Genomic DNA, 26,318 nt, shown 5'->3' on the forward strand with positions numbered 1-26,318 from the left:
TAAGTTAAAAGATTCATCTCCCTGACACTTGTGTTGAAGGAGGAAATTTGCTTAGTCTGCACATATGTGCATATGGTACACTTTTTATTATGTGGACATGCATTTAGGTATTTACCATCCATTCATTTTCAGGTTGCCTTACACATTCATCTTTCTTGCAGTGGGCTGCAGATAAACCGGCTTTTCCAGATGCAGCAGGCAATACTGCTACGACTGTCTTCACAAATAAATTCCCCCAACTTTTGGTATATGATGCTGAACTGATTCCACATGGAGAACAGAAACTCTCCAGAGAAAGTGTACCCACCAAACCAAAAGGTTTAAACCCCACACCTTCACTGTGAGGTTCACTGCTTACATCTGCTCTGCAGTGTTCTCAGTAGCCGTGTGCATGACATGTCAAATCTCTGAACTGTGAACTAAGGTCCTGCTTCCATTTTCATGAGGCCATGGTGATGAATAGAGAGGCACACAAGGTGATTTAACTTATACCCCGTGTATTGATCCCTGTGAGATGAAGGCAGTTTCAGATAATGGCCGTGGTCATTCAGGTGAGAGAAAAAGTCATTTATGACGGCTCCTCATCATAATGTACATGAGGAGAAATGATGGTGATGATGAAAACTCGTAACCCTGGTCTTACAGTTGATGCAGTAAAGGTGGATGGCTTCGATGTTGGAGGAAACTGATGATGTGTATGGCGGCGTCCCAGCGGAAGCAAAGGTGATATGAAAGGATAAGAGGACAATAATGCCGAGGATGATGATGGTGAATATGAATTCTGTGTATGTCTGTGTTTCAGGAAGTGGTGCTGAGCAGCCAGCCATCTGTCGGCAGATTAATCCTGGCTGTGCTTAGAGATATTACCGGCTGGCTTATCGCCGTGGCAACAAGCCTTCAATCCCAGTCCAGCACAGCCACCATGTGACCTTGCTGAGGAAGGTGGATGGGGGTTGGTCACACATGCACACACACAAATAGGCTCTCTCTCTCACACACACACACACACACACACACACAGAAACATGCTACATACATGCAGGCATTGTATTTTTTGGATGCACTGTTGCATGTAGTGTGAAAAAAGCACTGCACACATACACGCACCCTGTCCTTTCATCATAAAATCAGGTTTTAATCCTGCTGTCACCTATTGAGTTCAGAAATATCATTACACCAGCCAGCTGTGCTGCACGCAGCTCTTCAAATATTGTTTTCTGCCTGCTATAAATAGACCTGTATAAATATGAATTGTGGCCACCTTTGTTCAGTTTCCTTCACACCACAGAAAGCTTCCCCCCCCTAAATCTCATCATTCCCACGTGGTCACATATCCACCCACTCACGTTTTCTATACACACACACACGCACACACACACACAACACATCGTTCAGAAAACGACCCGATCTGTAACACACAAATGGACGAATACGCTCGCTTATAGGTCATAAATCAGCAGTCTGGATGCCAGTTCAGGCTCGATGTAACATTCAAGGTTTTATTCAGTCTTTACATACAGTACACCAGTCAGAAATATACAGTGAACCTTCAACGAAGGTCCGTCACGTACATTGTAAAATCAGCAGTCAGAAACGACAGGTTCTCCGATCACGGTTACAAGTGTGAGCGTGTTTCAGCGTGTAGTCCATTGTTCATATTTTCAGTCCATGTTTTTTACATCTGGAGATGTCACAGATGACTGCAAAGGTTAAGCTTACAAATGATGATTGCCTAGGGCTGCATTTTTTAAACTATATTCTCTATATTCTATATCTGTTATCCTTTAAATATTGATCACCACTAATGGATGCCAAATATTGGCCATGTTTGACATTGCTCCCCCATTCCCCTAAAACACAACAATTCTGGTTTCATCCCTCTCACTGTAACATCGGTTTAAAGACACAGCGTGGTCTGAGCTCATGAAATGCTGGTCTTAATCAGGAGGATGGAAAATAAGGGAGTGGAACTGATGTTCCACTTGTTCTGCACCTCCTTTTTTCCACCAAATGTAACAACCTGAAGCTTTCCAGGTAGTAATATCACATCAATGGCACTGTGACCACTGCTGTAGGTGGTGGCAGCACTGGTTAAATTCCATCCTGCCTGGATCTACCACTCAGCCTAATTAGATGAAGTAATTATAACTGAGAGGTGCATTCCTGAAACCTGAAATGGGTGTTATGCACCTTGTAGGGTGGCAGCACCAGCATCGCCCAGAGCTCAGAGGAGGAAGAGGGAACATTTTGTTTCACAATAAAATGAAGCTGAACATCTGGTAAAGGAGTTTTATAACTTTCATTTCCATTTAATTAAACTGAGTAAAAAGCTTTTCGTTTGACACAAGTTGTCTAATTTTTAATTTAAATGCAAAAATGATTTTAATGCCTAACTGACGATACTATATTAATCTTGGGCTATGAGTGCACATTGTCCATGCCTAGTTTGAATTTTCTTTTCTGTTTTCCATGACTTTTCAATTTGTACTAAGAAGCCCTTGAATGTGTGAGAGGGGCATTTTTCAAAACTTGCTCAGAGGCCACTACTAGCCCTTAAAATTGGCTACATAATGTGATTAAGTTAATTTAAGGTCTTTCTGGCAGCAGAATAAAGAGTTATGTAGAAGTTCAATGAGCTCTGTGTGAATGAATGAAACAGCTCATTTACAGGCTGCGTTTCCTGAGGAATCAATTTGTTTGCTACTTTTCTGCATTGTAAAGTAAGTGGAGAGTTAGGGAAATGATGTCATCAGGCTGTATGCTTTTGCACACGTGGCCATCTGTTAGTAACAGTCAAGAGAAACGGCTTGATTTTTTTTTAAGGAGACCTGCACTGATCTGTGGTACATTTGTGGGCAGTAGTGTGCTGGACATTAGGGAATGTGGCAATGTATCTGAAATCCAACCTCAGTAGCACCAACAGGTAAACAATCAGGCTTGAGGACAATTTTCATTGTTGGGCTTTACAGTACAAGGTTCGATTGAAAATGGAAGGTATGCTGACATGCATACTGTTTTTATAAAAGCAATCTTTTGTGTATTTGTACTAAAAAAGAGACTGGTGTAAAAGTTCACCAGTTTTCTTTCCTGAATAGGTTGTCCATAGGGAGCTTCACTGAGGATTCAATCATCGAACTCTAAAACACTGGAAACTGTAGGTCAGTTACACTTTGTGCTGGAGGCTAAACCCTGGAATGTTCTGACATCTAAATGGTGCCAGTCTTTTACCTGTACGTTCATATTCCTGTGTACCCTGTGGTTTTTACAGTACAACATTTGAGCGACTGGCTTACAAAGCTCAACTAATTATAAAGATATATATCGGTGTGCAAATTTCTTGAACTAGAAGATTTACCATATGCAGTGGTTTTTCTAGCCTTTTGGAAATTCAAATGGCTAAAATGTAATAGGTAGTTTTAACATCACTGAGTTGGTATACTCTGCCTGGCTCTGTAGTGTCTGAAAACTGGGTAAATTATATACACACTTGGCATCGAGACAAAATAGCTTCATTCCATATTTTGGACTTTAAAAAGCCTTTCTTTTAAGATTCTGTTGAAGAAAACATAGAAACATGCTTACTCTAGCAATTACACATGCATTTAAAATAAACAAAATCTTTGAAAATTAATTAAATTTTGCATATCACTTTGGCAAGGGAGGAAATATAACATATTTTCTGCTAGTCTTATATTTCAGAACTCTACCCTTGATTTTACACATATAGTTGTTTTTTTTGTTCCGTTACATAGAAAAAACATCTTTCTTTTTTTTTTGATATGTCACTGCACGAAAAGAGCAACAGACAACAAAATGAACCCACACGTCAAAAAGAGAAGCAAATAAAAAACCAAAAAAAATAAATTGCATAATTCATTTCACATTGACAAATAGAAAAGCAGACGGTGGAGAGTAGTGGACTGCTGGAAGAACTGAGGCCTGCTTTTACTTTTGGAACGTGATGGACCCACTGACTGGCTGCAAGTCGCTAATGAACTCTGGATAAATGTAAACCGAAGAAAACCAGGACACGTTTATGGCCTTCCACATCCTCACACTGCGTGCATGTTTGTGTTTCTGACCTGAATGAAACCAGACATAACGACAGAATCCAAGAGCTCTAAACTGAGCTCAAACTCCTCTTCCTACTTTTGCATTCGCTTGTTTTCGTAGCAGAATGAGTGTATGTTGAATATGCGTGCACGCCATTCAGTAAAAATAGTCCTCACACCAGCACTGACCTGTGCTCTGCAGGGATTAGATCAGCGCTGTACTGTGCAGTGACTCTTCAGCCAGAGCTGCATATAGTACAGGACATTGGCTTGGCTTTTAAGCTCAAGGTCAGCATTTAAGCTTTCACTAGAAGTACACGCTCACAGTAAGTGAAGGCCAAGAGGTTGCTCAACCCTTAGGCATTCTGGCATGGCCTGTCAGCACATTTGTCCCTCCTAGTCCATGTAGTAAACTTCGCTGATTTCACCGAGTCCCATCGGCATCCTCAGAAGAGACTAAATCTGGGGATAATCACCTGTAAGAATCACAGAGATTATAAAAGTAAGAGTGAATGTAAAAATAGAGCTGCTGCTTAAGCTCAAAGGCCAACTGCAGATCTAGGGCCATTACTTAGCATCATGTCATATCCAGAGTATTTCCACTATAGCTTCAATATCATTTTGTGGCACTGATTTTTCTTTTTAAAATGATCAGTGATCATTTATATGTACTCTGCATGGTTTTTATGACTTAACATAAAATATAAGTTAAAGGCTGACTGTGTAGAAAATACACAAAATACACTGTAGCTCATTAACTCGTTCATAATTACAATTCTGAAAGTTTATCCAAGTCACAAGTTTCTTGTTTCTTGTCTATACAGGAACTTTTCTGTAATTAAATTTTTTATGCATTACTGAAATACTTTCTTGTAGTATGAAGGGCCCATGAAGGTAAAGCTGTAAAACTAATAAAATGCTGTTAAAAGTCCAAAATGTATGCCTTCCTTAAGAATTTCCAAAGCTGTGCAGTGAGGCCGGATTGGAGTCTTTGCCAGTTCTGGCCCCTGGGTCATATGTATGTCATATGAAGCATGTCTCCACTTCGCAGCCATCTTTTAATGCCTTATTTGAGGGTTTATGTCAATCACCTCTAATTCCAGTTGTCACCAGGACATAAAAACAGACTTTACCCCATTAAAAACAAAGCTTTTTTGGCTGTTAGTTATTCTGCCATCTTCTCTTCTCTCATTTTCGGGATGGGGATGAATGCATGTAGCTGTGTGTTTCTTACAGCTTATCTGCCATTTGGTATGTATTTAAAGGATCATATAAGAAAAGTGAGAAAGTTGCATTAGTGCAAGAATGGCCCCTTTTAGAACCAAAGCCCAAATGTCTCAAAGAGAAGCCACTGCACTGTAGAGCTCCGTAGGGGTGATCAGTTTGCAAATGCTCACTTGATGCTCCTAAATGGCGAAAGCACAGAGTGTTGGTCTGTAACAATTACCTGTAAACTGATTATGGCCTCTGCAAAAAGACTTAAACAGACAAATTGTGAGTTTGGCATGAACTGCTATGTTCTTGTGCCCTTGTCTCAGTCACCTGGGCCTCCTCCCCGCAGAGTTACAGGAGGAAATCATGCTGGTGGAACGAAAGTATACCCAACTGTCTCTATATCTGGTTCAGTAGGCACACAGTGTGTTCTCTCCATCTTTTGCATCATAAACTCGTGCATGTCTGTATGTGTCCAGAAATACAATCTTTTTCCCAGCGTGACTTCCTTCAGTCTGCCACTCTTTCACTCGTCTGCAATAATCAAGGTGCAACACTCTCTGTCATCTTTATCTTTTTCTGTTTCTTGCACATCGTTCTCTTTTCTCTCACCATGCATGCATGCTGAAATCCAGTCAGGAAAGAAATGCAAAACGAAAGCCACTGAAATGAAAAAAACAAACAACCTACAACTGTCCCTAGAGAGCAACTACGATCAGTTACACAGCTTGATCATTCAAGAAACACCGCATTGTGTAAACATGCCTTTGTCTAATGGCTCATAGGCCTTAATTACCTGAAGCTGCGCAGCTGATTTTTGAAGAAAATCAAGGCTCTATAAAACACATAAAGGTGTAACTGCATTTTAAATTCAGATAAGTAACAAGAAGTGTTATTCTAAAGAGCTGCAAAAGAAGTTTGAAAAAATCAGCTGCACATCCTCAAAGCATTTTTTTATATCAAAGCTCAGAAATCTCTCCCCTTCCTACACCGTGCATGTCATTAATCAGGACCTACAGTGACAAATGCTTCAAACTCAACTAAAATGAAAAGAAAAGACAGACAGTTTATACATAAAAAGTACAGCAACAAGATTTCCCAATCAACCCGCCCCATAAAGATAAATAAATCTATTTGGATATACTCTAAATGGATAAATAATATTACCATGATATACTCTATGTAACGTTTCAGCAATAATTAAATATCTCAAGGATGGCACCATCGCTTTCTCAAAAGAAGAAAAATCATTATTCATTGTGATGTGTTTTATAAAATCTGTTTAAAGTTGTAGTAAAGCGATCTCTTCTCAAGCTCTTTCGTTATCTTTCGCTCTTCTCTTTTTGTTTCATCTCTTAGCACACGAAAAAGCTGGAGGGAGTGGAGTTTGTGCTTTAGCAGAGACTGACGCTGTCTGGCCGATCATCCGTTTGTTCATTAGTTCCTCTCAGATGTTTACGCAGCAGGAGAGCAGCGAAGGTCACTGCTGTCGTTCGAAAAACCCCTCGGGTCTGTACAGGTCTGTACAGTGGAGCAGAGCAAGAGTAAGGGATAGGGCAGAGAGGGGGGGGAGTGTTTATTGTACTCACTGTGTTTCTGTTAAAATCAACTTTTGCCAAGAGACTAAACATAAACATCGTCAGTCTTGCTCTCTTGGTTTTGGCTTGTAACGGTGTTCCAGCAGAGGCATGACACGCTGTTGGGAGGCAGCGCTTTCTCTCTTGGCGTCGGTCTACCTCAAAATCTCAGGCAGGCAAAGAGAGGAAGCAAAAGAAAAACGTTCTGTCTCCTCCCCCCCTCTCTCTTCCTTGGTTCATATGTTTTCCCAAAGCGTGACGTCTCCCTCCTGTTCTCCCTCACTCTCAAACTTGCCTTCATTCCCCAGAGTCTGTCACGGCTTTGACAGTTCTTCCGTTCCTCTTTTTAATAATGTTGCTGCTGCTCATCCTCCCTGTCCCATCCCCTATCCTGCCCCCCCCCCTCCCATTTTTTTTCACTGAGGCTGACACAGTCCAGAAGAAAAGCACCATGGGATGCATCAAACAACCATGTCGCCTTCGAATATCCCCAGAGAACACAAAACAGCCTCTCATCTGTTTTCCTCCCTCTTCCCCTCTTACTCTCATCTCTAGATCAGCCCCGTGAGGATTTAATTCTCCGCATAAGAAACGAGAAGCAGAGAAGGTCGTTAGTTAAAAAAGACAGAAGTATAAAATGGCAGTTGGACTATCTCCTTATGAGATCAGCATGTCTTTATTATGTATGTTTGCAAAACGAAATTTATTGTCCTCTTTGATCCTCTCTAAATTTCTTCCTTCTCAAGCCTCTGCTGACTTTCAGCGCCGCAGAGCCTGAGGTTTGGTCTTTTTTTTACATTCTGTTTCATTCTGTCATAGAGGAGAGGTCATCTTGTTTGACCTCCACACCATCTTCATTAAATTAAAATCAGAATTCGTTCATTCTCTCTGTTGCACATTCATCCCGCTCCCCCTCTGTTGTCTGTCTTCATCGTCAGACGTAGGCCGATTCGCTGGACTGTGTGCGTCCCAGGTTGGGTGGCTGAGACAGATGCGCCATGTCCTTCTTCCTGATTTCACAGATAGACTTCCTGCGGGCCTGTACGCCCCTGATGGCGGCCTTGATCTTGCGCCAGCCGAGATGATTGAGCTCAGCCAGATTGAGCACCACGCAAATGCCGCTCACAGCAAACATGAAGACCAGGAAAACCGTTTTTTCTGTGGGCCGGGACACGTAGCACTCCACCTCCTTGAGACACGGGTAGCGGTCGCACTCGAAAATCCCAGGCACGCTGAAGCCATAAAGGAAGTACTGGCCCGCTAAGAAGCCAATCTCTAGGGCGTTTCTGAAGACCACCTGAATGATGTAAAAGCGGGAGATCCCTTCTTGACGGCGAACCTTGGAGCTCTTCCCATGCGTGAGGCCTCGTGGGGCATTGGGGATCTCCTTCACCTCCAGACAGTCAGGTTCTTCCTTCCCTCCTCCACTATCCCCTCCGTGCTGAACTAGAATTCCATTTATGTTGCGGAGCTTCCGAGCCCCATCCCTTCCGCCGTAGTCCCTCTCCATTATTGGATAGAGAAAAGAGTAGCGCCGGTCTCTCTGCTTGGCTGACTGATGGACAGAGTAGGTGATAAAGCAGAGGCTGGGTGTGCACACCAGTATGATCTGGAAGACCCAGTAGCGGATGTGGGAAATGGGGAAGGCTTTGTCATAGCAAGCTTGGTTGCAGCCCGGCTGTAAAGTATTACAGATGAACATAGTCTGCTCATCCTCGTACACCGTCTCTCCGACGATGGCCACAATCAGAATACGGAAGATGACAACAACAGTCAGCAAGATCCTAAAAGACAAACAATACAGAGATAAATGGGGTTAATACAATATTTTCTTTTGGAGAATGCACTGAATAACAATACTGTGCATTTCATCTCACCAGTTGTGTTCATCTACAAGAAAACGTCCCTATCAGAAAGGTGATAGAGGTGATGAGGGGATGAGATGTCCTCTCCCTAAAATACATCAGCATCTCTAGCTGGGTTATGGTAACCTCATTCCCTCCACCAGAAGTTATTTGTTTAATGAAATTATGTCCAGTCCTTTGAACAAAATGCTAGCAGGAAGTCAAAGTAACATTAAAGAGAAAACAGATGGCAGCTCACAGAGCTATTGTGACTGACTGGTACCATCATGTTTCTCTTTACTCGCATGTTAGGTGCATGGATACATTTTGCTGTACCATTTAACCCCGATATGAGCAAACTGATAAGAAGAATGTAGCTACATTTATTTTCTGGTCTTAACTAAGGGTTAGCTATCAGGGCTCTCTACTATAGAACCAGCTCCCAGTTTGGATTTGGACTTCCTTTATGATAAATCTTCCCATACTGCTTCTCTTGGTGATTGAACAATTCAATCAACTCTTTTCACTCCCTTGTGTTTATACACCAGTGATTTCATCGTTAGTTATGGAAAAAACTCTTTCTCCCATAGTGTGTCTTTTGTCATATCTTCCTCCGCTCAACCTGAACCAGTCGTGGCAGATGGCTGCCCCTCCTCTGAGGTTTCTTCCCCTTAAAAGGGAGTTTTTCCTTCTCACTCTCACCAAGTGCTTTCTCATAGGAGTTGTATGATTATTGGGGTTACCTTCCAATATTGTAGGGCCTTTGCCTAAAAAGTATAAACTGCCTTAAGAGGACTGTTAGTGTGAATTGGTGATATATAAATATGACTGAATTGAACTGAAGGGTTCAGAACTGTCAATGGCTGACTCATTATTAGGAAAACAAAGCTATAAAGACCAAAGGGCAATAGAAATGACCTTATTAAGGCTACAAAGTTAAGCAAGGTGACTTGACGCTGAAATCAAAGCACGGGCTTTAAGGACGAAAGCCGAAAAGAAAAGGGAAAACCTGTATTAACGAGAGAGAGAGAGAGAGAGAGAGAGAGAGGCATTGTGTCACTGTTAAGTCACTGTTCCTCCGGATAAGAACCAGAGAAGAAGAGTGCTCCAAATGTCATTTATCAGCCAGAGTAAACACTCCAGAAGAAAAACATTTATGTGCAGAGCATTGCTAACGCTACTCGTCAGTCCTCATAAGTCAACCTGCTACCTGTATCTTACAAACAGAGTATGTGTGTTTTGTGAAGAGGGGAAGCAGCGATGACATATCCACATCTAAATTTAGTCTCTCTTTTCTTTGCATCTTTAGGCCCAGCTAGCATAGCAACCACAGTTTAGACTCACTTAAGTTGGAAATGTGATTAATCTTGGTAATATCCAAGCACCATCTCTGTGTTGTTGGCTTTCTTGTTAACAATACACCCTCTTTCCTTTTAGTTCCATAGCAACAGGTGAGAAGGAGGTGAGCTTTGTTTGCAGATTTGGTGCTATTCCTGTGTGTGGTGTGGTGAGACAGAGATTATTGCTCCTGAAATGGGTTCACATCAACTCAGCCTCGGTGTAGGTGTGCCTCGTTATTCGCGTCTATCCGGGCATTTGCTTGCATGTGATGACTTGGCATATCTGTACACTTTGTGAGTCTGTGTGCCTCCATTATGTTAGACACACTTATTAGGTAAACTGGATTCTTATATTCCTCTCTACTTTCTTTCTTGCCAACATCTTTTTCTTTGTTCTGTTCTTACTTTAGGCATCCTTCATTTATTTTTCAGATCTTAGACCGAGCAAGCACTTTAGATAGCAAGCTTTTTGCACGCTCCATGAGCCGATGGCTGTCTGGCACTGTATTCTGCGACCATACTTGTCTAAAACAAGATTGTGCACAGGCTCAGCAATATTGTTAGTGTGTTGATCGATTGTTGCATTACTGTTCAATCCCTTAAATACGAGGTTTGAATTCTGTGTAAGATGTGCTCTCACCAATCACCAATGTTTAGATAAATGAAAGTGTCATAAATAAGAATCGCTGTCGTTGCTTCACATGAACCCAGAGGACACGCCATTCACTGGCTCATCAAAACCTGACCTCATTACATTTATCATGGACTTATGGGTTTTGTGCATGTGCGAGTCATTAGATTTTGACATATAAAAATAGCCATGGAGTTAGTGCTAACAGGCATTACAGTATGATGAATGAAGAGAAGCTCATTCTTGAAAAAGAGCTTCACAACAGACAGTTGGAGTGTTTTGGGTGTAATTTAGACAGCAGTAGTGAATGATACACTTCCCAATTTTACATGTTAGTGTTATTTTTGCCGTTGTGTTTGCATTCATTTAAATATGTTGGTAATATTGCATATATTACATAATGCAAGCCACTAAAAAGGGGGCAAGACTTGAGGCTCCTAGGTGCTGCTCCTTGATCAGAAGAATCCATTTTTAAGCCTAAAACATTATGTATATATACTTTAACAGGTGTCTGACACAAGGAGCTATACCTGTTTGCTCTGTTTGGTCTCATCTCTGATAATGACAGTCACCAAACTGGATTTCTCCACTGTGTTGTGTTTGGAGCATTTTCATAGAATTTCCTGACAAATAATGGGGCTTCCTGTGTGGTAGCCCCATTACTTCATTTTGCAAGTAAAATTTTAGTATTTTTTTATTAGCCTGCACTAATTACCAGATTTGTGTCTGCTTCTGGCAGCCTTACACTTTAAGAATGCAGCTTACTAGTACTTGCTTAGCACTCAACTCTCTTGTCCGATTATTATCCCAGAATGCATCCAAAACCATCAGATGATGCGATGGTGGCTATATACATCTTTTAGACACAGCCAGTGTTACTATAATACATCACTATTTGTTCATTGCTGATCCATTTATCAAATCAGTTTCTGTTTAACAGTAAAATCTAACTTTTGTGAAACAAAACAGTTTCAGCATTTCATCAACTCAGTATGTAAAAGGTAAAGTACAAAGCTTTCTCAGATTTATCATATCAATTAGAGGATTTGTTTATCTGGACACTGTTGGGACTGGACTGTGAATCCAGGGGGAGACCCATGGTGCTGCACCTGAGACCCTGCCAGATAATCATTAGATGGCATTTGGCTGTGTGAACGGTAATCTACCAATCGCACAGTGGCTTCGCCAGTCTTGCGTGGCGCAGATGTGGAGTTGAAGGGCAGAGTTAATCCTTTCCAGAGTCCAGCGGCATGCAGTTCACATGTAACTCCTATCAAAACGACAGGTCACCAGTGATGGCTTCCAAAATGAAAAATAAAAGACTCACTGCCAATCCTTTCACCTGTGATCAGCAGCAGGGAGAGAGGAATGTCGGAGCAAGGGGGAAAGGAATAGATGCAAAAAAAACCAAAAATAATAAGCGATTCCATTAAGGAGCTTAGTAAGCAGGGAATTCACAATACAATGGTGGAGAGTGTATAGCAGTAATTGTGTGCACACAAACACACATATACTGTAGCAGAGGAACGTCCAAACGGGGACGGGAAACTGTTGAGTGAGCGCTAACAGAAGACATCAGCTTTCTGTTGAAGATGAATGAGTTCCAGACAGGGATAAAAGATTATAAAGTCACCAAAAACGCAGTGGCTCAGACATCTTCAACTTAAATTAAAAGAGGTATGTGCCAGTAGTGTGACGGCGTGCGAGAGATAGAGAGGGGTTAGTAAAGAAAACCAGCAATGGAGGAAAATCTCATCGTAGAGAATGAATTATATAATAGCTTCCACACGCAAACCCAGTTCTGTAATCTGTGGCTGGGCCAAGGGAGGATTCTTCCATTAGGGGTCTTTTTGTTAATGCCATCGAATAGCTTTAGATTATCGTACCGCACAGAGCAAACCCCACCTGTTTTTTTCCCTCTCCTTTTCAGAGCATTATTCTTTCTTTTCTTGGTTTTATTCACTCTTCATGCAGCTTTGGGCCCCCATTTATCTCCCTTGCACCACAACAGCAGTCGTCGGACTCCTATGAGGAATAATCCGGAATAATCTTAAAATTGTGTCTGTAGTTTTCTATGTAAAGCCTTGATTCACAAGTGATTCCCACAAAAAAAAAAAAAATGAAATTCCACAGAGTAAACTTCCTTCTTATCTCATGTGGAGAAATGTGCAGATTCACATTAACATGCACAATTAAAATGAAGCAAAGATTTTTACAAAAAAGTTGAAATCAGCTTCATTTACATGATTTTTGTGTTGCTTTATCACTGAGTGTCTAGCCAGTGAGCATATTTATACATCGGGTAATTTATAAATATGCTTGAACGATATTACAGACACGTTTCTCAGCACACTCACACCCTCGGTTCCCAGCAGACAGTGTTTGTTGTTCCTTTTGACTAATTTATTGGTGATTATGCAAAAACATTACACCAACTCCAAAACGCCTCCTCTCCTCCAGCAACTGCGAGTCCCTGACCCGCCATCTTTTTTTTTCTCTTTCTCATTATCTGACAATAGAGCTCTAGCACTAAAGGGGTGGTTGTATGTTTTGAAAGCTCTCATTACATGCAGTTAATTGTAAAAAAATTGATGTAATGTACAATAGCATGAAAAAAATTATAGCTCTGGCATGTGACTGGAGAAATCTTGTTCCATCTGTTTCTCCATATGTATGCAGACATACATGAACACAAACACACGCAATGCTGCTGCTGCCCTGGTAATCAACACTATTCAACTTTCAGAGAAATTAAAATGCAATTCACAGTGCAGCCTCCGTGGTATTAGAAATGAAATCTTTAATCTATCTTTAATGTCAGTCTTTTCCAATTAAACTTTCCTGAAAAATGATAGAAATCGAGGTGATGTGGGAGTTGTTTCTCATTATGCGCTGGAGCTGAGTTTCAGATAATAATGAGGCATAGCAGATGAACAAATGTAGATCTCTGTGTTATGATGTTTGTGGAAAGGCATTTTTGAGTGTGCTGTGTTAGACAGGGAGAAAGGTTGAGATGTTAATATGGTGGAAAAACATCACAAAATTCATTAACTGTGGATGAATGCGATCATGAGAGAGCTGAGGCTCTCTTAAGCTCATATTGAGGCGGATATTGAGGAAGAGGAGGGGAAGGACAGAAAATAAGTGGCTCGAGGGATCAATAAGGAACACAGGATTGTAGATTGGAAGATGTGGCAGTGGAGATAAAAAAGAAGAAGAAGAAGAAGAGGGATGAGGGATGAGGAAGCGCAGCAGTGGTTCCTTTACCCATAAACCCAGCAAACACACACACACACCCCTATCTTCCCTCTCTCCCTTCAATCTCCCCTCTACTCAACTTCCCTCTGCTAGTTACCACGGCAACAGGCAAGGGGCAGAAAATGAAGGGAGATGAAGAGAAAGAAGTGTGCAGACTAGAAGCTAAGTCAACTAAAGAACAGTGTGTTTCAGCCGAGCAGGGGGGCGCATTTGTCGCACCAGTCAGAGCGGAGCTTCGGTGCCTCAAAGGGCTCGATGCAAGTTCACTTTATGCAAAAAGCCCAAAGAAGAGTTCACTGAAAGAGTAAATTATGCCAGCAAGGCACAGCAAATTATCCAATGTTGAGGTTGTTTAGAAGTAATTCAGATTTTCAAATCCAGAATATACTGGCCCTGCTTTTAAGTGTTTGTGTGTGGGGGTGGGAAAGCGGGGCTCGGGCTCCACAGTTATTGCATTTTAAGGTTAGAAGATAAAGGAAGTTTTAGAGATAAGATACAGTAACTATTTTAAAATATGGATACATAGTCTCGACTTTTAATGCTACAGTTTCAGTTTATGAAATCCCCAGTAATATTAAGTCAAAGAGAAAGCTCTGAGCTCTGTCTCTGCAGGCTGAGGAGTCCATCAGCTGCTTCGGGTTGTGATGTAAGGCTCATTGATACGGCTAACCTGCTAATCTTTTGCAGACTTTCACCTTTGGTCTCCTTCGATACCTGTTGGGTGCTTAGCTCGGCTTTTGTTTGCACGTCACACCACTACCTCCACTGTCAACCCCGCATCGCTGCTGCCACTCAGTTTCTATTAGTTACATCCCCAACCCGCTTGTTTCTTTTTGTTATCCATTCGTTTTTGTCCCTCACAAACTGACCAGGCAGTTCCATCTTGTGTCATCTGTTTCACCTCAGATCTGTCCCTCACTGACCCTGATAATCGATCTGAATTGCTTTTTGACTTCAAATGGAGAGCAGTGGAACAAGGTTATCTTCTTGCTGTGCCTCCACTATAAATTCAATTTCCCGACATGAGCGGTTCTAGAGGAGCTGGATGGTTGCATTCATTGGAACTGTCTTTCAAAATGCCTTTCAAGTGTCACATTTGATAGAGAGCAACTGAAAATGACCTCATCCGTTATCACAAAGGAAAAACTAACTAGAGACGGGAAATAAAAAAATGACTCTGAGTTTGGTTCTGCTATATGCTGGCTAGATTGCACAACTGTCATAAAATAATATACATTGACAGCTAGCTGTTAGCATGCTAAAAGAAGACAATGCTGAAGCTGCATCATGACTGCTTTAGTACATATTTCAGGATGTCAGTGGGACAGTTTGAGCTCTTGTTGGCAGAGCTGGGTCCACATCTGAGGAGTCAGAGGAATCATTTCAGAGACCTGTTTGCCCCAGAGCAGAGTCTTATCTCAGTGTCTGAGGTAAAATCGTATTATTTTGCTTTTTGTGTTTTCAGTTCCGACACATATTTTGAGCTAAGAGTGCACTTCTTGCAAAATGCAGTGGCTTGATTTGCCACATCGGATCAGAAAAATTGGGCTTGGTTTAAAAAATAAATGCCGCAAATTCAAATTTAGGTGCTTGGTGTGAACACTAGCATCAGGAATAGGTGCAATACTTCCAGGATGTTACACGTCCAGTGTGTAAAGGCCTTGAGGGTTGAGTTTTTAATAAACTTAGGCATTAAGGGTCTGCCATAGAGGTGGAAAAAGGACAAGTTTAACAATCTGGGAGCCATCCATACACTGCTGTTTTGGGGTTTTGTAGTGTAGTCAGTGAACATCCTGCTGATTTCCTGTTCCACACACCAGCTATAGTTTATACAACCACATATATTTTTAAAAGCTAATAAAAAAGCTGTGTTGTTGTCTGACAATAACCAGTGATTCTGGTTTGCATTTCAGTCAATGTTTTGCCTTTTCTACATGAACTGTTTACCTAGAGATTAGTCATTTTAATATTGCTGTATTTTGAATTACATTTTTTTACTAAAGACTCATAATCCTAAAATTAATCTCTATACTCATTTCATAGTTGGGCAGACAGTGATTCATCTTTTCTGAAGCATTAAAATATTGGTGTCTGGGACACTGAGAGCCTGAGGGCTGTGGTGTACACCGTGAGTTTTTAAAAGCTTAGCTTAAAGGCGGGCTGCAGATGAGTGCTAATAAAAAGCTGTAGAGGGGTAGAATAAGAACTGAGTAGTTTTTGGGAGCCATGGCGCTTCAGAAAAAGAAGGGACACAGTACTGCAGCATGTTGAAAGGACAAGTGCCTCAGCTGAGGCAGTTAAGGCTTGGACCCAGAAAAAAATACTTTTCAGAGGGTCACAAAAAAGTCATCTAGGTCACTTTGGAGACAGTTATTAGGTATATAAACTCTTAATGATGTTCAGGAATACAACAGACAAAATATTGCTGATTTTTTTTCTTGCACTAGTACTAAAAAAAAATCACCCCATCGCCACCCTTTATCCTGCTTCTCTTTCTTCTTTTTCTCTGAAAGGTTCAACTCTTTATCTCTCCTGTGTGTCTTAAGTAAACCAGTTGTTAACCCAAATCTAACCAACAGCGCGGACAGATTTAATCCTGTCACATCAAATATGGATGGACACTTGTCACACACTCTCTCTCACAGTCTGTCTGTTCCTTTGCCAAGGTTTATCAATAGCTCGTAGTTCACAGCAGGTCATCTGGCACCAGGTTGGATCCAGCCTCATACAGGAACCCTGAGACCCACACTCTCACACACACACACCCAGGGGGATGTTCCGGTGCTTCAGGCCAGCGACAGAAGGAGTGAGGGGGCTGCCCTCTCCCCTGCTGACAGACCTTTATCCTGCATGGCCACCCACCTCACCACATACACACACACACACACACACACACACACACACACACACACACACACACACACACACACATATATATATATATAATCACATGCACAGACACTCTAAACGAACTAAACTAAAATACGGAAACCTGTAACACCAGCGATTGCACTGAGCACCAATTCTGTCAGGACACCTTTCCATGCACATGTGCGTGCATACACACATACATTTAATCAGATACACGCACTCTTCCAGCTGTTACAGGGCATCACAAAGCCGATTGTGACTGACATTGCTGAGTCCGCCATCTCAGGAGAAGATGAATTTCTAATACAGAGACCAGTGAAAATAGTTACCGGACCTTTGCTCTCGAGTCAGATGGCATCAGGGCTCTGTAGCGGCTTACTAACAGTTTGCGGTTCTCTAACATGGCAAACCTGACTATTCACCTTTGCTGCTTGCTAAATTGATTTTCTCGTCTTTCTTGATATCTGGCAAGACATGAGTTGTGGAGGGAAGCCAGAGTACCTAGAGAGAACCCACACTAACACGGGAAGAACATGCAAACTGCAGATAGAAAGAGCAAGATGTTTATTTTGTTTTTATTTAGCTTTTTCATTTAGGAATAAAATATAAACCTGGGCATGTTTAGTGCATGGCTGCCTTAAAAATGCCAACAGACAACTTTCTCCATCTTTCATATACAGTCTATGGTTTTATCCTGCTTTTCAGAGGTGTGATCACAAACTGCCTGTAGTAAATACATGTTTTCTTAGTCTTTCATTAAATAGAAATAACTGAGTGATAATTGCCTAGAGTTAACTATTTCTTTTCATTCCCTGCTAAGCTCTCCCATTAAGAATTCACATGCTATTTATTGTCAGAAAGCTTGAAGTGAAAAGCTTCTATCGAAACCATGTGACGTGATATGAATGGAGCCTCGATAAATGCCACACAGATGCCTGTTGGGAGACACAGCTTTCTCCAGTAAATTGCAGCCAGCATCACAAATCCTTTCTGCTGTCATTCTACAAGTTGTGAAGTCTAAATTTATCTGTATTCACCTCACAACACTGTCTACAAAGTATCTCTTTTTTTATAATTAGCTACGAGAGTGGTGCAAATGCAACCTACTGCTGAGAATAAAGCGCGCTCCCTGCAGCTCTGCCTCACCGCTTAATTGAAGAATCTGCAAATGCACTGTTCCAAAAAATAGTTATGTCAAAGTATCTTACTGTATATTTTACAGTTTTGTACTGTCCTTCTAGAATATCATGAAATTTACATAAGTAGACTGTCATTTTATATGTCAAAGGTAAAATAACATAACATCACTGTACATATCGTAAAACACAATTTACTTGTTTTTTAAATATATATTTTTTGTATATTAGCTGTGCTAATTATATATTTTAAAAAGTAAATGTAGAGGTAGGAATTGCAATTAATATAAATCTCAAAGTATTCACAACATTCCTGAACAGAAATAGGCCTCTGCACCTGGGGTGAGGGTGTGGCCATGAAAACAATGTGACATGCCATTGGATGTTGGGACACATAATAACATGACGCTAAGCATCGGCCAATGAATGTGAACCAACAACCACAAGGTCGCGTGTATGGCTGTACTGTAGGAAAAAATCCTAATATAAAAGTATTTTACTGTGCGTTTTACAGTTTTGTTCTGTTCTTCTAGAATATCATTAAAGTTACTAAAGAGACTTTGACTTCACATTTCAAATGTAAATTAACGTTAAATCACTGTAATGTAATACAACATAATTGTCATGATTATTAAATATATCTGTCTGTACATATGCATATTTAGATTGTTAAAACACATTCACAAATGTATCATGATTTCACAAATATCTGTCCGTTATTTGAAAGATCGAACTGTTGAATTCAAATGTAATGCTATGGAAAAGTATATAACATGATGCCTATAAGCTTGTGTTACATCACATAAGTATTATTATCATTGCTAGTTAGGGTGATTGTGACTCAAGAGTTGGCAGTTCGTCTTGTGATCAGAAGGTTGCTAGTTCGAGCCCCGGCTCGGACACTCTTGGTATTATGTCCGTGGACAAGACTCTCCGCCTACTGGTGATGGCCAGAGGGGATAATGGTGCGATATGGCAGCCTCGCATCTGTCAGTCTGTTCCAGGGTATGCAATCCATTATTATTTAAACCAACTATTAACTGTATATTTCTGTACATTTACGTATTATGATTCATTTTGCCACATTAATTGACCTTGTTTATAGGTAATTTCATTATTTGATCACGTTAAAATGTTCCTAATTTAATGTCTAAAAGCACTTGGAAAAGGCAGAATCCCATGTAAAATTAGCGCAACAAACTCTATTTTCATTACTGAAAATGACTGTATTTTCATGAGAAAGTTATTTTCTGTTATTTTACGGTAGTATTTTGGCGCCCCAGCTGCTGGCATATTACCGTTTTGTTAAGATTTGTTTTTTTTCCTATTTATAGATAATTTCATTGTTTAATCACATTAACATGTTCCTAATTTAATGTTTAAAATCACTTGAAAAGGCAAGATCCCATGTAAAATTAGCGCAACAAACTGAATCGTCATTACTGGAAATAACCATATTTTTATGAGGAAGTTATTTTCTGTTATTTTACGGTAGTATTTTGGCGCCCCAGCTGCCGGAATATTACCATTTTTTAAGATGTTTTTTGTAACAGTGTGGGATCGTGTTTCGTGGAGTGAGTGTGTGTGCCGCAGTGTGAATGCATTGCCACGATTTTGCTACTACTTATAAGACTGACAAACAATGATTTTGGTCTTTGTGGCCTGTTGGACAGCAAACCTTAAAACATATCTTTGCCCTACAAACAGTCAAAACTACATCACACACACATGAAAATCAAGGTCAAAACACATAACCAAATTAAATGAAAGCAGTATAAATACATAAGCAAATTACTGAATTAACTTTTACGTTTTCATACATTTTTCCATTTGCCAAAGAAAAAAGTAAGGTGTTAAATTTAGACAACGCACACTAGCTTGCTGGGTTTTTTCTCAAAGGCATTTCCATCTGCAGTACTTTACAGTATTCATAGAACACTACAGTAATTTACAAAATGTCCAGCATAGTGGTGTGACTACAGTATGGTGTTGTATCACTAATGGGGATTAGATTAGTATACTGTTTTCCTGCCGATGCTCAGGTAGCTCTACCTTGGCAACAGACCATGTGATCGAGTTCAATGGGAGAACACGACATTAAAAATAGACTTTCTAAAATTGACTCACTGATCATTCACTCTGTATCAATGGTGAAACTGAAAAAAGTGAAAGGAGTGAAATGAGTCACCATGGCAACAGAGCAGCCAGTGGGAGCGTTGGTTTTTGGGGGGGTAGGTTGTAAGGTCGTGATGGAGGAGTGAGGCACGAGCAGGAGAAAGAGCAGCAGGACAGAGGAAGCGAGCGATTGCGTGGGCAGGAGACGAGGGATGGAGCGGGGGTGGGGGTGGGGGTCAGTGGAGGGAAATAGAGAAAGACAGAGAGAGAGAGAGAGAGAGAGAGAAATGATGGCCGTAATCCGGATTAAATCAGTGGGTTTTGGACAATCCCGAGCTAAGACCGTCCGTGCCAACTCCCCACCCACCGTGGCAATCCCGTGCCAAGCCCCAGCCCAAATCAGCCTCTTTGGCACATGCAGGGAGCCTCCATGACACACAAGCAGACAGCACATGGCCATGCAGGGAACATCCCAAACCCACTCACACAAAACACACTCCAGAAAAAAAATATTACTAATACCTATTTTTATACAGTGTTTCTACAATCATGCAATCAGGCAAATCAATGACAAATATGAATGACTGAAAGACACATGACATAAAAATTTTTAAATGATCTTAAATCCTGGGTTTTATATAGATGTAAAAGATCAACATAAAGTATGAGAATAAAAGCTGCCACTGTAGCTGGTTTAAAGATACGAGCGTGTGCTTGCTTCAGTTTTTACCACAATTTTAATGATATTCCAGTACAGAAGCTCAGAGATATACAGATATACAGAGGGACATGTTGGAACATTTTGAAAAACTGAGAGTTTGTGTAAAAAATTTAGCAAAAGTCGATGAGATAGAAACAAGTGACTATGAGATGATGTTGCGGCAGCAAGCAAAGGGACCATTGCAGTGTATACTGGGGCCTTAACATGGAGAGACAGACAACCATTCACACTCACACCTATGGCCAATCACTAATTCACCTAACTGCACTTATTTGGACTGTGGACAGAAGCCAGAGTACCTAGAGAGAACCCACACTAACACGGGAAGAACATGCAAACTGCAGATAGAAAGAGCAAGATGTTTATTTTGTTTTTATTTAGCTTTTTCATTTAGGAATAAAATATAAACCTGGGCATGTTTAGTGCATGGCTGCCTTAAAAATGCCAACAGACAACTTTCTCCATCTTTCATATACAGTCTATGGTTTTATCCTGCTTTTCAGAGGTGTGATCACAAACTGCCTGTAGTAAATACATGTTTTCTTAGTCTTTCATTAAATAGAAATAACTGAGTGATAATTGCCTAGAGTTAACTATTTCTTTTCATTCCCTGCTAAGCTCTCCCATTAAGAATTCACATGCTATTTATTGTCAGAAAGCTTGAAGTGAAAAGCTTCTATCGAAACCATGTGACGTGATATGAATGGAGCCTCGATAAATGCCACACAGATGCCTGTTGGGAGACACAGCTTTCTCCAGTAAATTGCAGCCAGCATCACAAATCCTTTCTGCTGTCATTCTACAAGTTGTGAAGTCTAAATTTATCTGTATTCACCTCACAACACTGTCTACAAAGTATCTCTTTTTTCATAATTAGCTACGAGAGTGGTGCAAATGCAACCTACTGCTGAGAATAAAGTGCGCTCCCTGCAGCTCTGCCTCACCGCTTAATTGAAGAATCTGCAAATGGGATCGTGCTTCGTGGAGTGTGTGTGTGTGCCGAGGTGTGAATGCATTGTCACCCCCTATCTGCTTGCTGATATGATCAGCTGCAGACATGGGGACTGCAACAGTTTTGGCAGCATGCACGTTCGTGTGAGAAAGCGTGTCTATGTGTATGCTCCTGCCCCTGAGTGATGAGTAAATATAGTAACCACACTGCAAGCTTACGCACATGTTTGTATATTTGGATGACCATCTGGTTATGAGTGCGCACATGTGTGTGAAGGGGCATTTGTGTGAGAAGGCAGTGAATCAGATGGTGCAGCATGTTAGTCCTGGCAGAGATTGTGTGTGTCTTAGCAAGGTGTAAGGTGTGTGCACTTTCGCTATTTGTTTATTCGTGTTGAGTCAGTTGCACTGTGCAGAAGCTGATACTGCCTCTGAGGAATAGTCATCACAAACACGCACACTATAAACAGCAGAAACAGATGGATCGACCACAAACCAAGTGGTCCTAACAGTAATCCAAGTGAAGTGTTAAGATGCAGCCGAAGATGGGAGTTGCTGTGTGGGGTGCAAGGGGGATAAATCAGTGTCAGAAGAATATCCTTTTCATCTTCAAAAAGCGAGATGGGATGAGATAACAGGATACATGATGATGTGTAGAGGAGTGGTTTTATCTGATCAACAGACAAACATGATGATCAATCAAATAAAATGGAGCGTCTTTACAAAGCCTGCATGGTAATGCTCTTAGTCATGTCTCACAAAAGCATATTGTATAAATAAGACAATAATCTCACAGCCCCAAGCTCACAAAAATAGACCCAAGTGAGAGAAGATCAAAAGCTGACGCTCTGCCTTGTTCCAAACAAAGATCAAAGATAGATATTTGTTGTAATTTTAGCCCTCGTATTTTATGTAAGTTGCTTTTTTTCCCCTCTTCCTAACCTTTTTATAGCACTGAAAACAGCCAGGCAAGGATGAGTTTTAATGACATTTCATTATCATTAAATCACAGATTCACTGTGTTTTGTAAGCACTGCGTGCACCATACACTTACAGATATTCTGGGTGGCCCTACATGGGAATTTGTTCCACTGTAATCAAATGTTTAAATATTTCAAACACAACTGTCTCCCTTGGTAACAGCTGTGTTTACATGCATAGGAGTGCATTAAATACAATCATGTGAAGAAGTAAGATTTCACAGGACTTTTATGTCCAGTCGTGGACGATGTTAAGTACAACCTTACTGTTTCCACAGGAATTAAGAGCAGAGGTAGCAGCCAAGTGCTGCTAATCAAATGCATTTGATTTACTGATAATTAGAAAGTGTGACCACTGCTGTAAAAGCAGAAGTCTTGGCAGTTTGTTGGTCTGGAGCATTCAGGTATGTGTTAACACAATGCCGCAACCTCCCCAGGATTGGACGTGGCAGCAAATTCACTCCGAGGTCGGACCGAGTATTGCTTAGAGAAAATGCAAAAAAATGCAAAAGCTACATCTCAGACTCTAGTGGCCGCAGTTAACATGTTAAATGTTAAAGTTCATGACAGAACAATTAGAAAAAGACTGAACAAATGTGGCTAGTTTGGAAGTGTTGCCAGTAGAAAGACTTTTCTCTCAATAAAGAACATGGCAGCATGGCTTAGGTTTGCAAAGTTAATCTGAATAAACCAAAAAGACTTGTAGAACAATAGTGACTCAGTCACTAATATGCATAAGGAATTGTTCTTACCCTGCACAAAAAGTGAAAAAAAGTGATGATGAAAAAGTGAATCAGACTTTTTGCAAATCCTTGGTGTCATGCTCACTGCCTACAATCCGCATACTATCTGCTTACCACTATACTGCCATTTATTTGTATAAGGAAACAAGTTCAACTTGAGGTGGAAAAGGTGGTGACAATATTGTTATGTGCAGGGTTGCACATAAGTGGTCCACAGGTGTGCATTCGCTGTCAAAATAAAAGACGCGCACCAGATAAGAAGTTGCAACGCGCGTTTGCGTACATATTAAAGGCACTGTTTTTGTCCGCTAGAGTGGGATTTTCACAGCATATTCTGCACCACATCTCTGTGTGTTCATCATTTGTTTGAAGCCAGCTCACCTCCTGCAACCACTTTTCCGAGAATACGCGCTTCTTTTGTGGTTCGGACTCCTTCTGACATTTCTTTGGAGGTGGAGGAACACCACAGTAATTGCTTAAAGGAGCTTCTTCGACATCTTTAAGAGTTCTGAACAAATGTCTGTCCTCCTCCAGAAAATCTTATGTACGCAAACGCGCGTTGCAACTTCTTATCTTGTGCGCGTCTTTTATTTTGACAGCGAATGCGCACCTGCGGACCACTTATGTGCACCCCTGGTTATACGAGACAATCCTGCAAAAAAGGTTTGGCAGGACAAAGTCTGAATTAAGAAAAGTAAATGGCTTCTGAAACGGAAGCCAAAAAAGGCACGACTTTGCAAAGGGTTTCCATGGACACCTCATACCAGCTGTCAAACACGGTAGTAAAGGGTAATAATTTGGGCTTGTTTTGCACCCACAAGATCCCCAAGCACATTAGCGTTACTGTGTCATCTATGAACTCCTCTGTATAGCAAAGTAGAATCTGAAATGCATAACCTGAAACTAGGTCATCCAACATGGCAATGAGCAAATCTCGGTATCTGTCTATGGATGCAGCTTTTTGACTAGGGTAGCTCACATTAGCTAATAACTTGGCAGTCTAAAAATGGTCACTTCTGGCCCTGAAAAACCAACCAACCATTTCCAGCTTCACAATGAGAATCCACTAGAGGATTACCTCATGGGCCATCATCTTATCCATCTTTTATTTACAGTCTGTGAGTTACATCAATACCCCAAAACCACATTTACTGTGGGTAGAGGTGATTTTTGTAGTTTAAACTCATTGTCTGGCTTTTAAAAAAAAAAAAAAAATCAGGGATCCAAAAGGTGTAATGTTTGCTTTACTTTGGATTCAGCTTGTGCCGCTAAAGCATGAAAACCAGCATGCAGTGATGTGAAGTTTGTTTATGATAAATAATTCATTGCATTACTCTGAGTATCATGCAGTAATACAGATGAGCACAGGGACTGCTTTTCTTGGGTGGGTTTTACGGTATTGACTTTGTGACAACACAACAGTGGATGCCGGCAGGTGGTTCTTAATAACTTAAGGTGAATCAGAAGTGCGTGGATGCACCACCAGGGACACAACTGGTTCTGCTTTCCACTCCATTTTATAAAAAGTAGAGCGAACCATATGATAACTGCTGAGGATTCAGTTGCAACTTGGATTTACACTGCTGTTGGCAAAAATGATTTTCACTGTACTGTTCTCAAGTGATACAAAGCTAATGACTGCCTGGAAGGGTAGAAAAATGTATCAGTCTAGAACTAACAAGCACATATATGATAAGTAACAATAAAGCCTTCTAGATATTTCAACTATAATTACTTTTTACAGCAGGGTCCCAAAGTTAATGTAGCAGAGCTTTAAAAAGAAACAATATCTTATAAATGAAGATAAGACTAAATTGCCTTAGATAGACATTTTTCCAGGGTGGATCCCGTGTGTGTGTGTGTGTGTGTGTGTGTGTGTGTGTGTGTGTGTGTGTGTGTGTGTGTGGTATTGTCCAGGTTAAACTAACCCTTCAGTATCACTCTAACACTGACCTGCTCCGTCCTCCAGTGAGGTGCTAACACTAAACCCATAAGCCTTGCTGAGTCACCCCGACAGGGACAGCTTCCCTCTGAGGCTCTGCAAGGTGAATTCTTTCTGAACTTTGACCCCTGCTCTAATCTTCATCCCCTCCACCCTTGAGATGTTTTTATAAATTGATGCCCTCCTAGATACACAAAGCAGATTGGCATTAATGTACAGGTTTATCATCTACTTTAAATAATGTCTTACAGTGTAACCAGTAAGCTGTCAGCCTGTAAATGCCATAGGCAGCTGTGAAACCCAAATGCAGTACACAGTATTTAAAATCAAAATCATCCTTTAATGCTGTTTAGAAATGTTTTTTTAAACCGTAGCTGAACTGAATCCAAATATTCAAAATCACTTAGAATAAATTCCTCAGAGAAAACAGAGCAAGAAAGTGAAGAGCAATCAGGGACAGACCCAAACTGAGCGTTCAAATACACAAAGGCTGATTAGGTGGTCGGTAAATAAAACAGGTGTAACCAATCAAGCAAAAGAAGATTTAACAAGAAACAAAAGGGAGCTAGAAACAAATAGAAACGCAAGGAATGCAGAATAATAAGACTATGCTCATGAACTACGAGCTTGAGAGTAAGTACGCTAATGAAAATACATTAAGAACATATAAATGTTAAGCACGCAGTGTGGGTGCTCGGTTAATGACCCAGGACCATGACAGTAAATGCCATGTCAACCCTGACCTTAGCATATGTGGAGCGTGAGATTGAAGCAAGGAAGAATAAGCAGCTGGGGTACAGCGAGAGGATGGGGGAGGAAGTAGATACGGGGTGTAAGCAAAAAGAAATGAGAACACAAGCTGTGTAATTACATGCAGTTGCTCTCTTTTTCTCCCCCAGCTACAACTCTGCCTCTATAGTAATCCCAATGGAGGCTGGTTGTAGT

The 26,318-nt window shown here is 40.9% G+C and overlaps 1 protein-coding gene across 1 annotated transcript in view; it reads right to left on the reverse strand.

Annotated features, from left to right (window-relative positions):
- Positions 1-1,472: 1,472 nt before the first annotated feature.
- Positions 1,473-26,318, reverse strand: part of LOC102309928 (gap junction delta-2 protein) — a 35,480-nt gene continuing 10,634 nt past the window's right edge. The window contains exon 2 of the mRNA XM_005926586.2: positions 1,473-8,625. Within this exon, the coding sequence (XP_005926648.1) occupies positions 7,776-8,625 (850 nt within the window). The 3' untranslated portion in view covers positions 1,473-7,775. The remainder of the gene's footprint in view (positions 8,626-26,318) is intronic.

Source organism: Haplochromis burtoni, unplaced genomic scaffold, assembly GCF_018398535.1.
Source record: "Haplochromis burtoni strain Fernald_Lab_line unplaced genomic scaffold, NCSU_Asbu1 Contig_94, whole genome shotgun sequence".
Taxonomy (NCBI): domain Eukaryota; kingdom Metazoa; phylum Chordata; class Actinopteri; order Cichliformes; family Cichlidae; genus Haplochromis; species Haplochromis burtoni.